The sequence below is a fragment of the Hypanus sabinus genome, chromosome 5 (assembly GCF_030144855.1).
Source record: "Hypanus sabinus isolate sHypSab1 chromosome 5, sHypSab1.hap1, whole genome shotgun sequence".
NCBI lineage: Eukaryota > Metazoa > Chordata > Chondrichthyes > Myliobatiformes > Dasyatidae > Hypanus > Hypanus sabinus.
In genome coordinates, this window is record NC_082710.1 from 146,536,018 (window position 1) to 146,551,028 (window position 15,011).

Genomic DNA, 15,011 nt, shown 5'->3' on the forward strand with positions numbered 1-15,011 from the left:
TGGCCTGGATGGGTTCCTGAAGGGCCCGTTTCGGTGCTGTATGACTCTGTAAACGGCTAGCGTGCCGGTGAGTCGCAGAGTCTGGGGAGAGCGGACGGGAATGCGGGGGTAAAAACTGGGATGAGGGTAAATCGGGACGTGGTCATCAGCAGAGACGCTCCGGGCTGAGCTGCCTGTTTCGGTACGGTGGAACGATCACATATCTATCTGACCATCTGGCCCCTGCTAGCTCTTAGGGACATCCCACCCATTTAGTTTGCCTGCTGTTTCCTTCCCGCGTGTTCATAACACTATGTCGAATCAAAAATAAGGTTTATTGCCACTGACATGAGACTTGTTGTTTTGCGGTAGTATTGAAGTGCATAGATACAAAATTACTATAAATTATTAAATAAATAGTGCAAAAGTAGAATAATGAGCTGGTGTTCATGGAGTCATTGTCCGTACGGAAATCTGATGGCCGAGGGGAAGAAGCTGTTCCCGAACCGTTGAACGTGGGTCTTCAGTCTTCTGTACCTCTTCCTTGATAGTGGGAACGAAAGGAAGGCATGTCCCGGATGGTGAGGGTCCTTAGAGATAGATTCTCCCTTACCACCGCTCACCTTCGCTAGCGTTAGTTTCCAATGTCCTTGAACCTAATACATTCCTGAAGGTTGTTATCGCCGGGGGTGTTAATGGGGACAAGCCTCCACTACCTGTTAAATGCTCCCAATGGCCTGCGACTCAAATAGCCTCTGACAACCTAGTCTAGGTCCTGGCCTTTCATGTGTGACTTAGCAACTACTGACAGAACTACTGGCGCCTTGAAAGCAGTCGCTTCGGGCAGATAGGGCTCGTTAGCCGTGACTGGCAGCTCATCTAGGAGATGGAAAACTCTGACCTCAGTCGCCGCTGCCTTGCGGCTATACCCTCTCATGGGGAAGGCTTCGGGAGTAAACCTAGAAGGTAAAATCCGGAGCTGGAGTCCCTAAGGCAGTCCTACGTTGAGTTCAACGCTGACTCCTGCGACACAGCTGGTGTCAAACTGCATCGGTCTCTGCCGTTCCTTTAGGTGTGTGGAGAGGGGGGAGCTTGCTCTCCATATTGTACTGCCCTGGCTTGTGTAGCTGTACAACTAGGATGCAATATCCGTGGTCGACCCTGATCAACCGAGGCCTCAAGAACTCAATGATCAGCATGCCCAGAGAGATGTGCGGGAAACCCAGGGTGAGGTGGGTGGGGGCGTTCAAACTCCACACAGACAGCACCCGCAACCGGTTGGAATCATGAGGCAGTGATGGGTAAAATGAAATTGGTGGGAAGGGAAGATATGAGAGCCCTATGACTGTGGTAGGTTCCAGGGATACGGGACAAGTATAGACAGGGCCTGAAATCAATGTCAATATTCCGAAGTTATAAACGCGGACTATTCACTGTCCCACTCAGAGATGTCGACGTTCCTTAAACGACTAGATCTAAGGTGGAAGAGCCCGGTCTACTGAACGCTGCAGGAACGGATTCCGTACAGACGGGGGAGTTTTCCACCTGACACAAGGCTGTAAATATACATCCCAGGAAGGAGTCTGTATAACTCGGGTGTGTGCGATTGTCTGATGCTACCGGTGTGAGCAGAGTGCGGCTGGTTTTCTGCCGGGGAATCCTGTCTCGACCTCAGACAGCTACCCGGCTTTCACTCAGTCAGAAACACACGGCAGCGCCTCCGTTGCAGAACCTTCTGGCCTTTCCCTTACTCCTCACTCTCTTCCTTCCGCTTCCTCGTCAATCTTTCTTCCTCTGCTTTTCCCTTTCCTTCCCCCTTTCATTCACCCTTTACCCTACTTCCTCGCCCTAATCATCCTTACACACTCTTTCCCTTTCTCCACATTTCTACCCTCCTCTTTATTTTCTAGACGTCTACCTAATCCCTTCCCTCACATATTCTCTCCCACATCTTTCTCACATCCCTCACTCCATCCTTTTTTCACTTTCCATCTTCTCATTAGCCGCACTCTGCCTTCGCATTTCCTTTTCATTCCTGTTTCCCTCTGCTTATTTATGTTTGCACTGGCTCCTCCATCTCTCCCCCTTCTGTCTACATTCCATCCCTCCCCACTCCCCTCCTCTCCCTGTTCGGCCCTCCTCTCTCTACCTCTGTCTCTGTTGCCCTCCTTCTCCCCGCTGCCCTGCCCCCTTTCCCCATTCACCGCTCTCCTCTCTCAAGCAGTCCGCTAAACACAGTGACATGTGCAGCTCCTGCAGAGCTTGTCCAATCATCTCCAAGAGGGGGCCGACCTCCATGCATTAGCCAATCATTTAGCAAGTCTGTTGCTGCGTTTAGCCATTGAGAAAGCGCTGAGCAATTGCCCACCGATCGTTGGAGCTGGTATCCAGCGGTGACCAATGGGAGATGGCGAGTCCAACGCTCAGCCAATGGGCGCCTGGAGTGTTTCTGCGGGGCGGGTCCTGCTGTTGAGCGGCGGGCGGGCGGGCAGCGGGATGTTATGAGGCGGATGGTCGCGGGGAGCTCGCTCGCTGCGGCTCGGGGGCAGCATGGCGGTGGAGGACGAGGGACTGCGGGTGCTGCAGAGCGTCAAAGTCAAGATCGGTGAGTGGGCCAGAGGGTAACTGAAGTGGGGCCGAGTCTGGAGACGGGGGTAGGGGGAGAAGTCTGATCCCCCCCTCACCCATCAGTCACCCTACCCATGAATCTGAACCCCACCCTCACTCATCAGACACCCTACCCATAAGCCTGACCCCCACCCATCATTCACCCTACCCATAAGCCTAACCCCCCACCCACCCCCATGTCACCCCACCCATAAACCTAACTCTCACCCTCACTCATCAGTCACCCTACCCATGAATCTGAACCCCACCCTCACTCATCAGTCACCCTACCCATAAGCCTGACCCCCACCCATCATTCACCCTACCCATAAGCCTAACTCCCACCCTCACTCATCAGTAACCCTACCCATAAGCCTGACCCCCACCCATCATTCACCCTACCCAAAAGCCTAACCCCCCACCCACACCCATCAGTCACCCTACCCATGAATCTGAACCCCACCCTCACCCATCATTCACCCTGCCCATAACCCTCACTCTCATCCATCATTTAGCCCCACCCCCATCCATTAACCACCTCTACCTTGATCCCCACTCCACCCTCACCTATTATCCTGACCCCACCTCACTCTGCCCCCACTCACCTGACACTGTCACCCATGATGCCAACTCATCATCCTATCTATCACCCCAATCCACAATTCACCTCCATTCCCACCCATAACATTCTACCTCACCCATCATCCCACCCCTATTCATCACCAGTATCATTCTCACCCAAAATCCATCACTCCCATCCATCAACCCTTCCCAGCATTCATCACTGCCTCTCACCTCTCTCCTGCCCTACCCATTGACCTCACCCTTCGCTTACCCCATCACCTTCACCCCCACTTTCACCCTACCCCCACCCTATTGCCCATCCCTGTCACATCTCTCATCACCCACACCCCCTCAGTCTGCACATCACTTCCATTTTTCACACCTGACCCCTACACTCCTCCCCTTGATGCCCCACCCTCATCGTAGCCATCACTGCTCATCTTCACCTACACTTCCATCCATCACTGCACGACCAACTCCCTCCAACCACATCTGCACCTATCACATCCCCTCCAGCTGTGGGATGGATGTAGAGGTTTTGGGGGATGTGAAGCAAGGTGAAGTGAGTGGAGAAGACTTCAGAATCTAATGTCTCATTCACTCTGGTAGAAATATAGGGTGTATTTTAAACGCAGATTGAGTTAAAGGTGTAGTGGTTAAGCTGTCTGAGCTGGAATCTCTTGGAGATGACCTCGACTAAACATACAGCTTTTTGTAGGGTCCAGCAGGGTAGATGTAATCTTGATGTTTCTCCTTGCTGGGGTCCCTGGAACCAAGGATCACAACCTTGTAGCAAGGGCTTGGTTGTTCAGGACAGAGAAGAGAAGTCAGTCTCTGTGTGGTAAATCTTTGGAACTGTCCAGCCAGATGGACTGTGGTGTGAAATATATTCAAATTAGAGATCAATAGATTATTTTTATGTTTAAGGAGATGAAGTGATATGGAGTTAGTGCAAGAAAGTGATTCAACTACATTTATCTCATATCCAGTATTACCTAAATCTACATAATCTCCCCACCATTACCCCCACTCTCCAACATACACCCATACCCCTAACACTCACCTCCACCACCAGGTTGCCAGTCCCCACATCCGTCTTTCATCCAGCCTCACCTCGACATAACACTCCCATCTACCCTTAAGTCTTCTCACCCAACCAACCCACTAATACTCAGCCCACCATCAGATAATCCTGCAGCCCGATCCACACCATACCCCAAGTACCTCACTCACACCACAGTATTCTCTTCCCAGTTCATTACCTGTCAGTCCCTCCCACCCATCATCCCAAGTATAAACTCACTGCCAACCGCATACCCTAATGCTACACCATACACCGCTTGAGGCATCAGCTCACCCGAATACCATGAGTCCCACTGTCGCTCTCTTGCCCCAAAGATCTCTTCTCCTCCTCTGCCCTTTTTCCTTTCTACATGCACTTTGCTCATACATTCCTTTGTTAACTTCCATCTTCATACACTCAATTCTGTTTCTTCACAGTATCCATAATTTACTGTCTCTCCCATTTCTTTATCTTTGGCCCCTCACCTCCTCCATTCCTCCCCTCATCTGCACCTAGCTGTCTTAAACTCTAGAATTACCTTCTTAAGCCCCTCCTTTATGATGCTCCTTAAAACTCATCCCTTTGATTGAACTTAAGATCACTGCACTGGTCTTTACCAACGTGGCTTGACTCTGTTAGCATAGCTGTGAGTGTCTCCGGAGGTTTTGTTATAGGGCTATATAAATACAGTTACGTGGTGGGAGAGTCAGAGATCTCTTGCAGCTTTGGTGGGACTGTCTGTATGATGAACAATACAAGCTGCTGTTCAAAAGGAGCTGACTAGTTTTTTTTAAAAACATAGCCGCAAGGAAGTATTTAGGAAGTGTACATTTTAGAGAGGGTTAGGAATCCATTCTCCAGGCTTGAATTGCTGTGCCTTGCTCAGCTGTGCCTCCAGTGCTGTTATTGTGTCTGTCACTCTGCCATGTGTTTCCGAGATGTGAATGGGTACAGCTGCAGCTAACCTTGGCTTATGCTGAACCTGACCCATGATGCCTGCACATCCAGAGAGGAGGATTGTCTGTAGCATCGCTTCCTGGAGCTTGTGGTGTAGGGGTGGGGAGTCTCAAAGGGCTGCACTGAGAGGGTGGTCTGTAATATTGCGAGAATTTTTGAGTACTATTGCATCGGTATTTTCTTTTTGCAGTAAAATGGTAATGAAGGCTACTACTGGCAGGGAATATGAAATGAGAATTCCATCATGATTCCTGTGGGGAACTGTGATCTCGCTGTGGTGGTAACCCACACAGGCCAGTGTCACCACATTTGTTGGAATTGCTAATCATAGTTGGCCGTTGGTGAAATGCATCGGTGTCTCCAGGGGGGTGTACCAGGTTTCTCCTCTGCTTGTCCTCTGCTCCACTCTCTATTTAATAGTTCTGAAGGCAAGCTTTCCAGTAACAACAAGCTTGTGAATCCTTTGTATTCTTTTATTGAGTAAAATATCAGAATACTTTGTATTTATGCATGAAATATTTGCTGTTTTTTTAAAAAAAAATGTCATTTCGACTGTTAAAACAACAATGTAATAGTACTTAATTTCCAGGTAATAATATACTATTTACCTTGTACTCTACACCGGAAAAGCAGCCTTGTTGTTTCCTTATATTTTCATGTTGTTTTGAGTGTGAGGGAGTCCACAAACAAACATGAATACCTGCTGGCTTCACTCTTGAACATGGCATTTAAAACCACAACAAGAATGTGGTGAGCAATGAATAACGACTTTGTTGATTCTGAATTTCTCTCTCCTGACTTGCCGTTGCAAGTGTGCTTTGATGTTAGCTTGTTCAGTTACAAGTGTTGCCCTCTCCCCTGTCTTTCCTCTTGCATTTGGCTCAGGGTGTGAAGCATATTACCTGTTTCCCAGCTTCAGCCCACTCTTCTGCAAACTCTGGACAACTGAGCAACTTTGCCACATTCTGATGCTATTGACAAAAAATGGAGCTCAACCATAACTACTCTATGCTTAATGAAATGTGTGAATGGCCAGATTCTTGGCAGATACCACCCTGTTGTTACTGCTCTAAAGAGTTAATATTTTTTTAGTCGCTCTGAAGGAAGGTCAGCAGGTTTAGATTGAGGGGCACATCATATTTGTTTGAGTGAGCCTATCACTTTTATATTTTTATTATTTTTATTCCACTCCATATATGCTGCCTGACCTGTTGAGTTCCTCCAGCATTTTGTATGTGTTGCTCTGGATTTCCAACACCTGCAGAATCTCCCGTGTTTACTTTAGGCTCTTCCTGGCTTCCACTGTTCCAAAAGCAACAACTTGTAGTTGCATACTTGGATTGAACCTGAGTTGGAGGGCCTTAGTTATGGGGAGAGATTGGATCAACTGTGTTAGCTGTCTCTGGAGCACAAGGGGTGACCTGACAGGTATGCAAAATTATAAGAAGCATAGATAGAATGGATGTCTAGAGTCTGTTTCCTGAACAAAAGTATCAAAAATAAGAGAGCACAAGTTTAAGATGAGAAGAAAAAGATTTAAATGGAATCTGAGGGCTATGTTCTTCATACTGGCTGACATTTAAAAGGTGTTTGGACAAATGTTTAAAAGAGGCAAAGTAGAGAACCATAAGTGCCCCAATACAGGCAAGTGAGAGCACTGTAGACGGGCAAAAAGTACACATGGAATTATCCTGAGATGCTTCCCAGGATTTTTATTGAGGGCAGTATTTAACAACTAGTCACCTCAGAGTTGGTCGATATAGTCTCTTGAAGACTGCGAGAGACAGAGCAATTCAAGGAAGGAATCCCTGAATTTAGGGGCTTGGCATCTGAAGGCAAAGCTATTATTGATACTGTGAGTAAATTTTCCGTGTTTGGGATGTTAAAGTTCAGGGAATGCAGAGACCTCCCAAGTGTTCTGGGGCTGGATAATAACACATTGCAGCAATAGGGATTTTAACATCAAGGGCACTGCTCTACTTGAGGTCAACAGCATGGTGAAGTTCAGATATGGTGGTGGGGGGAATTGAATAGGGAGGTGTGTTGGAAAAGTAGAGTCAAGAGGAACAAAGAATTTGAGCAGTTATTGAGCTAGGGAAGGGTGGGAATGAGAGGCTGAGATGCATCCTCAATCATATGACACCCAAGGCAAACCACTTGGTTCACCCTCCAAGTCTCTGACTTCCATTCTCCTTCCCAGTCCGTCTGCCTGCGTTGCTCAAATGCCTCTGGAGAAATGAAGTCTAACATAGTGAGTTTACTGCTGGTGTTTGAATTGTCACTAGCACTTTTAATTAAAATCACCACCAGTGTCCAAGGGAGTCAGCTCAGGGTGATGTTGCTGATGTGATTAGAATTTCAGGATTTGTTTGATCATTGAAAACTGTCATCCTAGGTTAAATTTTACCTTTTACAAAATTTGGGGTTTCCCTACGGACCTTATAGAACTATTAGACCAACAGCAATAGCTACACAGAAAGTATTGTAGGGTTCAGGCACTTGACCCCCAGGGTGCATGCAAGTGTATGTGGCAAAAGGCTTCTGCCGCCTCTCTGCCTTTCACCTAACCACAGGCCTTTCTCCCTGTGTTTATTCAACTTCCCCTTAAACATTTCTCGGCCATTCACCACAATCCACTCCCAGAGTGACTTCCTCATTCTTACCGTTCTTTCGGTATAGACATTTCCTGTGAAATCAGTTTTGCATTCCTTGGTGACCATCTAATATTGTGTGTAGTTTTTAAGTTCTTCCATGCAGGTGGAAGTATCTCTTCCACACTTAACCAGTGTAAACAAATCCTATTGGAGCCTGTACTCAGTGGATTTTAGAAGAATCCACTGGTTGGGGGTGGGGTTGCTGTGGAGGGATCTCCTGAAACCTATTGAGTATTGAAAGGCTTAAATTGAGTGGATATGGAGAGGATGTTTCCATTAGTGGGTGGGTCTAGGACCAGAGGTCACAGCCTCAGAATACATGTCCATCCCTTTGGCTACAGAAGTTCCTCCTCATCTCTGTTCTAGAGGGCGGCTAATCTGTGGAACTCATCACACAGTCATCTGTGGAGGTCAGGTCACAGGGTATATTCAAAGTGGAGGCTGGTAGGTTTTTGATTAGTAAGGGCATTGATGGTTATGGAGAGAAGGCAGGAGAATAGGGTTGAGAGGGATAATAGATCAGTCATTATCGGATGGTGGAGGAGGTTCGATAGTCTGAATCGGCTAATTCAACTTCTATGTCTCATGATCTTATAATTTTCAAGGCCTTTATTAGATAGCCCCCCCCACCACCACCACCACCTTCTCGAGTATGGAATATATCCGTTCAGTCCTTGCTGACTATGTTATTGTAAGGGATTCTGCACCACTGGACATGTTCTCTTAAGAATACAGAGCAAGCCTCTGCCTACTCTCTCAGGATGTACAGATCAAATGGGAATATATTGATCAGCTGAAGAGTTCTGTGATCAGCTTTCAACCTCATCCTAAAGGAGGCTGTTTCATCATCACTTTGCTGTTGGGAATACTCGCTGAGAAAATTGGCCATTCTGTTTCCTACATACTTAAAGAATATCTCCAGCAGTAAAGTGGTTTGGGAATTTATGAGGTTTTGAAAGATACTTTAACAATTCAAGAATTTGTTTATGCATGGCATGCAAATAACTAAAAGATATTTGTTTCATTGTAATCCCAAGTGTAGTAAGACACTCTATTGTGGAATTGAACTGTCACCTCTCTTTGCACTTTCGATCTGTTGCTTACATCTCTTGGTATTGACATGTACTTGAAAGGAAACCCATTGTGGTTAAAGAGATCTTTATGAAACACCCAATGCATCCGGTTATAACATCTTATTTTTAATTACATACACACACACACACACACACACACACACACACACACACATACCCACTAACATATATTGCATACTGTGGTGTAATTGGTGAGGAGGGAGAAAAGAGAGAAGGAAAAATTGTATTGTGAGATCTTTTGTATTTACCTGAGAGGGTAAAAATGAATCTGTGTTTAATATCTGATTCCAAGTGTGGCCTCTTCCACTGCCTCCAGTGCATCTTGCAGGTAATTTTCCTCTGCAGTATGTGGACTCCGTTATTTAGAGGTACATGCAACAGTCAGTTAAGGCCTCATCCATGGAAATTACACAATGACCAATTAGGAGTAACACAATGCTGGAGGAACTTAGCAGGTCAGGCAGCATCTATGGGGAGGAATAAACAGTCAACGTTTGGGCTGAGACCATTTAAAAGGGAGGAGGCAGAAGCCAGAATAAGAAGATGGAGAGAGGGGAAGGAGGGGTGATGGGTGAGAAAAGGTAAGGACTGAAGATGAAGGAATCTGACAGGAGAGGGGAGTGGGTCATGGAAAAAAGAGAAGTAGAGGGGCACCAGGGGGTGGTGATAGGCTGGTGAGGGGAAGAGATAAGAGGCAAGCAAAGGTAGTGAATTGAAGAAGAGGGAAGAGGGAGAGGGGAAAAAATCACTGGAAGTTAGAAAAATTGATGTTCATGCCATCAGGTTGGAGGCTCACCAGACGAACATGAGGTATTGCTCCTCCAGTCTGAGAGTGGCCTCATCGTGACAGTAGAGAAGGCTGTGGACTGGCATGTCAGAATGGGAATGTTGAATAGCTAATTAATCTGTTCTAGCGATGTTTGAAGGATATGACTTGGGACACCAGGGAGAATTTCCTGCTTGTCTTTGAGTAGTACAATGCAATGTCTTATCTTTAGCTTAGGAAGCATGGGAGTCTTCAGTTTAATGTTTCATCCAATTTGGGCAGTATCCCTGACTGTGCAGCACCCCCCTCATTACCACACCTGGGAGTGTCGGTCTGAATATCAGGCTAAAGGCTTCCAGGACTGTACTATTTTATGTTCTGTGTCCCAAATGGACATCATTAATTTTAGATGGACATCAATGCACACAAAGGGGGCATTCTGATGAAACATTCAGCTAGGGCTTTGTGTGAGGGAAGGGTTAGATTGATCTTAGTGTAGGTTAAAAGGATTGGCACGACATTGTGGGCCAAATGGCCTGTACTGTGCTGTTCTGTTTGACACTCAATGTCAGAGCTGTGAAGTTTACGTCAAGGCATTTGCAGGGAACTGAAATCAATAGGAAAATGTTGGAAGTGTCCAGCAGAACAGGCACAGAGATAAACAGTATTGCAGATAAATAAGCTGACAGCAGAGCTGACTATCTCTAATACATAGAATAGCAAATGACATGAAGTTGTAAACTCTGGCACGGAATTCTAGAGGCTTTATTTTTTTATAAATGTACTTTTATACAACAGATGGTTACCATTTGACCTATCTGTCCCAGATCTGAGTGATACCATCAATCCCAGTTCCCAAATACTTCCCGTGAACTCTTTTTTCGCATGCTCACCTCCTGCCCAATTTAACCACCACTCAGGAGTAATTTACGTCTTACCAGTATGTCTTTGGGATGGGAGAAGAGACTGGAGCAATGCCTCAAAAAGGCAGTATCCATCATTAAAGACCCCCATCACCCAGGACAAGCCCTCTTCTCACTGTTACCAATAGGAAGAAGATGCAGAAGCCTGATGGCATACACTCAGTGATTCAGGAACAGCCGATTCCTGAATGGACGTTGAACCCATGATCAGTTTCTTTTTCTATATTATCATGTATTACATTGTACTGCGGCTGCAAAGTTAACAAATTTCATGACATATGCTGGCAGTATTAAACCTGATTCTGGTTCTGGGGCACCCAGATGGTCACACAGAGGATCCAACCGAGGTCACGGAGTCTGACCACTGCCCTGACAGGTACTGTTCCTCTGGCTCACATTGGACAAACTTGAGGAACAGGCCAGAACGGGAATTAAAGTGACAGGCTGCAGGAGACTTGGATCACCCCTCTACTCACTGAACAAAGCTTCTCTGTAAAGCGGCCTCCCAGTTTGTATTTGTTTTTTTGTGTGGAGGAGGCCACATCCTGAGCATCAAATCACATATACTTGGAGCACCTTTACCACATGGAATGCAGAAGTAGGCCCTCCCTATCGGGTGGGGGGGGGGGGGGGAAATGGTTCAGTAGTGTAGTGGTTTGCATAATGCTGTTGCAGCACCAGTAAGCCACATTCAGCTCCTGCTGCAGTCTGTAAGGAGTTTGCATGTTCTCCCCATGACCATGTGGGTGTCCTCTGGATGCTTTGCTTTCCTCACACATTCCAAAATCGTACAGGGCAGTGGGTTAATCGGTCACTCAGGTGTAACTGGGATGCACAGGCTCGTTGGCCCAGAAGGACTTGTTATTGTGCTGTATCTCTAAATTTTAAAAAATGAAAAGGATCTCCTTAGTTTAGAGGATGTCCTTGCATTGAAGGCAGTTCAGGAAGGTTCTCTGGAGTGGTTCTTGGGGCAAAGAGTTTTGTGAAGTATAGAGCTGGTCTTATTTAGCAGAATGAAATAAAATGTAACAGAAGTGTGCAAAATTCCACAGAGGATTGACAAGGAGGGTGCTGAGGCAATGATTTCCAAGTTGGGCAAATCTAGATTTGGAAGACATTGTTTAGAAATGAGATAACATCAGAGTTTTTCCTTGGAGAGTCAAGAATCTTTGCCCAGAGATATGTATAGGCTTAGACAGTAAATATTAAACCCAGGGTTGTAGATACAACCGGGCTCTAGGACTAGCTAGAAAACCTGCATTCCAGAACTAGATAGGACTCTAGACGGGGTTCTGTTGTGTCCACTGCTCCTGATGCAGCCTCCTCTACGTTGGTGAAACCCGTCATAAATTGGGGGAATCACATCGTTGAGGCTCTCTGCTCTATCTGCCACAAATGGGAATTCCCAGTGGCCAGTTACTTCAATTCTGATTCCCATTCCCATTCCGACATGTTGGTCCATGGCCTTCTCTTGTGCCAAGATGAGGTCACTCTCAGGGTGAGGGAACAACACCTTGTATTCTATCTGGATCGCCTTGAGCCTGATGGCATGAATATCGATTTTTTTTCCTTCTGGTATACAAATTCCACCCCCCCTTCTTTAGTCCCCACTCTAATCTTTCACCTCTTCTCACTGACCCATTTCTTCCCCTGGGTCCTCTCCTTATTCCTATCTCATATGGTCCAGTCTCCTCTCCTATCCTTAACCTTTTCACCCACTTGGCTTCACCTATCACCTTCCAGCTAGCCGCCTCCTCCTCCTCCCACCTTTTTAATCTGGTATCTTCCCCCTTCCTTCTCAATCCTGAAGACGAGTCCTTGGTCTGAAACATCGATTGTCTATTCACTACCATAGATGATTCCTGACCTGCTGAGTTACTTTGGCATTTTGTGTGTGTTGCTTTGGATCTCCAGCATCTGTAGTCATGTTTGTGACTTACTCTCTGGTAATGTGTTCATCAATGTCTGGTTTGGGTTTCACTGGAGCCACTCAGGTCCAGCTCATCAGCGGCTTGGTCCAATCATAGATTCCAGAGGTGAGATGGGAGGGATGGCTCTTTGACTAAATGTGGCAGCTGTGGTAAAACTTAAATCAAGAGATATCAAAGAGCAAACACTCCAATGATTAGAGTCATACAGTAGAGCATACAAAGGAGGGTGTTTGTGATTGTTGGAGGTTGATCATCCCAGCCTGGGACATTCACTGAAAAAATTTAACTGAACCAGCTGCATAAATGCTGTGGATATGAGAACTGGTCTGAGCCCACATACACTTTGGTGAGTAACTCGCCTCCTGAGTCCCCAAAGCTGTCTACCGTTTACAAAGCATAAACATAAGAGATTTTGCAGATGCTGGAAATCCACACAAAATGCTAGAGTAGCTCAGCAGGTCAGGCAGTGTCTATGAAGAGAAATAAAGAGTCAACATTTCTGGCGGAGAACCTTCATCAGGACTGGAAAGGAAAGGGGGAAGAAAACAGAATAAGAAGGTGGGAAGAGGGGTGGAGGACAAGATGGAAGGTAATAGATGAAGCCAGTTGAGGGGAAAGGGGGAACAAAGTGAGAAGCTGCGTGGAAAAGGTAAAGGAATCTGAAAGAAGGAGGAATCTGATAGGAGAGAGAAGTTTACCATGGGAGAAAGGAGAGGAGGAGGGGCACTGGGGGGGGGGAGGTGATAGGCAACTAATAAGGAGAGAAGGGGTGAGATGGAAGTTGGAATGGGGCATGGAATAGGAGAGAAGGGAGAAAGGGGAAGAGTTACTGAAAGCTGGAGAAATCGATGCTCATGCCGTTAGTTGTAGGTGCTGTTCTCCCAGTCTGAGTGGCCTCATCGTGGCAGTAGAGGATGCCATGGATCGACATGTCAGAAGGGTAATGGGAAGTGATTGGCCACAGGAAATCCTCTCTGTTGTGGATGGAGCGAAGGTAGTCAACAAAGCGGTCTCCGAATCACTGATGTGGAGGAGGCCGCGTCAGAAACACTGCCCACAGTAGATGACCCTGACCCTGGCAGATGAAGTGCTGCTTCACTTGGAAGAACTGTCTGGGGCACTGAATGGTGTGAGGGAGGAGGTGAGAGGGCGGGTGTAGCACTTGTAAAAGTATGTCAGATTGCAAGAATGTGCTTAAGAGATCGGTCAATTGTCTATCATTAGCTTGAGTGGTCCTGGTAAGAATATAACAGAGAGTATAATTTACAAACTGTCCTGCCAATACTCATCCAGGTGACTCTGACAATACTTCTGTTGCCAAGGACAAGAGCAGGAGGTTCAGGGGACTGCCACTGCCTGTAAGTTCCCTTCCAATTCACAAACCATCCTGACTTGTAAAGGTACCACAGTCCTGGAACTTCCTCCCCAAAAGCTCCTTCACCAGACATGGTTCAAGGTGTCGGATTCTATCTCTTTCTCAGGGATAACTATTAATGGGCAATAGCTACTGGCCTTGCCACTGAAACCCAAAACCTGCAAATTATACCTTAAGAAGTCAAATACATGGCAAGAAAGTGGAGCTGAGGCCAAGATCAGATGAACTATGACCTTACTAAGTGTTGGGGCAGGTTTGAGGGACTGACTCGCTGACTCAGACTCTTTCATATTCTTACCAGGACCGTCTCAGGCTAATGATAGGCAACTGACAGAGCTCTTAATCGATGTGCACATCCTAAGAAGGTTTACAAGAAAATAATTTAAATTGTAAAGAAATTCCTTTGTAGACTCACACTGCCAGGAATATTAGGGATTTTGAGTTGGCAGCTTGCAAACCAGGGTCTTGAGAAATGTACAAGCAGGGTGAAATACTGCTTCCACTTCACTGCCACAGAGGCCGTTTGCAACTGTACTGACCGGGAGGGAGTGTTTCATGTTAAATTGTTTTTGGCATGATAATGAGTAGTAGAGGTTTAGTTCGGTGAGTGAGAAGATCATTAGCCTAACCTCCTCATCAGCAGTCTGAAGTAACTTTCACACTTGCTTTGTATTTTACTGTGTAGGATTTTGAGACCTTTAGTTTGCCAGTCTTGTTACAGGCTGGGTGATATGGTACATCTGGAATCTTAGTAAAATTCTTTTCCTTAATCATCATTTCCTGTGGAGCTGCAATGTTGCTTTTGATAAAAGACCTTTCCAGTGTGTTCGCGCTCTCCTCCTTTCTCCTTTTCTCCTTGCGCCCTCTCCCCTCTCTACTCTCGCCCACTCCTTCTCTTCCCCACCCCACTTCCCCTCCCCTTGTCTCCTCTACACCTCCACTCACTTCTCCCCTCCTCTCCCCCACTCTGCCCATTTTTTCTTCCACTTCCTTGATTTCCTGCACTCAGTTCCCTTTGGCTATTTCTACCTGTATTTCTGCCCTCCTGCCCCACCCATTCCACTTTGCTCTTACTTTCCTTCATGACCTGGGATTGTG

The 15,011-nt window shown here is 46.5% G+C and overlaps 1 protein-coding gene across 2 annotated transcripts in view; it reads left to right on the forward strand.

Annotated features, from left to right (window-relative positions):
- Positions 1-2,461: 2,461 nt before the first annotated feature.
- rasa3 (RAS p21 protein activator 3) overlaps positions 2,462-15,011 on the forward strand; it is a 165,221-nt gene continuing 152,671 nt past the window's right edge. Inside the window, exons 1-2 of one of the 2 annotated variants that reach the window (XM_059970553.1) lie at positions 2,501-2,584; positions 5,361-5,463. In XM_059970553.1, the coding sequence (XP_059826536.1) occupies positions 5,415-5,463 (49 nt within the window). In that variant the 5' untranslated portion in view covers positions 2,501-2,584; positions 5,361-5,414. Of the gene's footprint in view, positions 2,585-5,360; positions 5,464-15,011 lie in introns of both variants that reach the window. The other variant, XM_059970552.1, reaches the window with a different exon arrangement.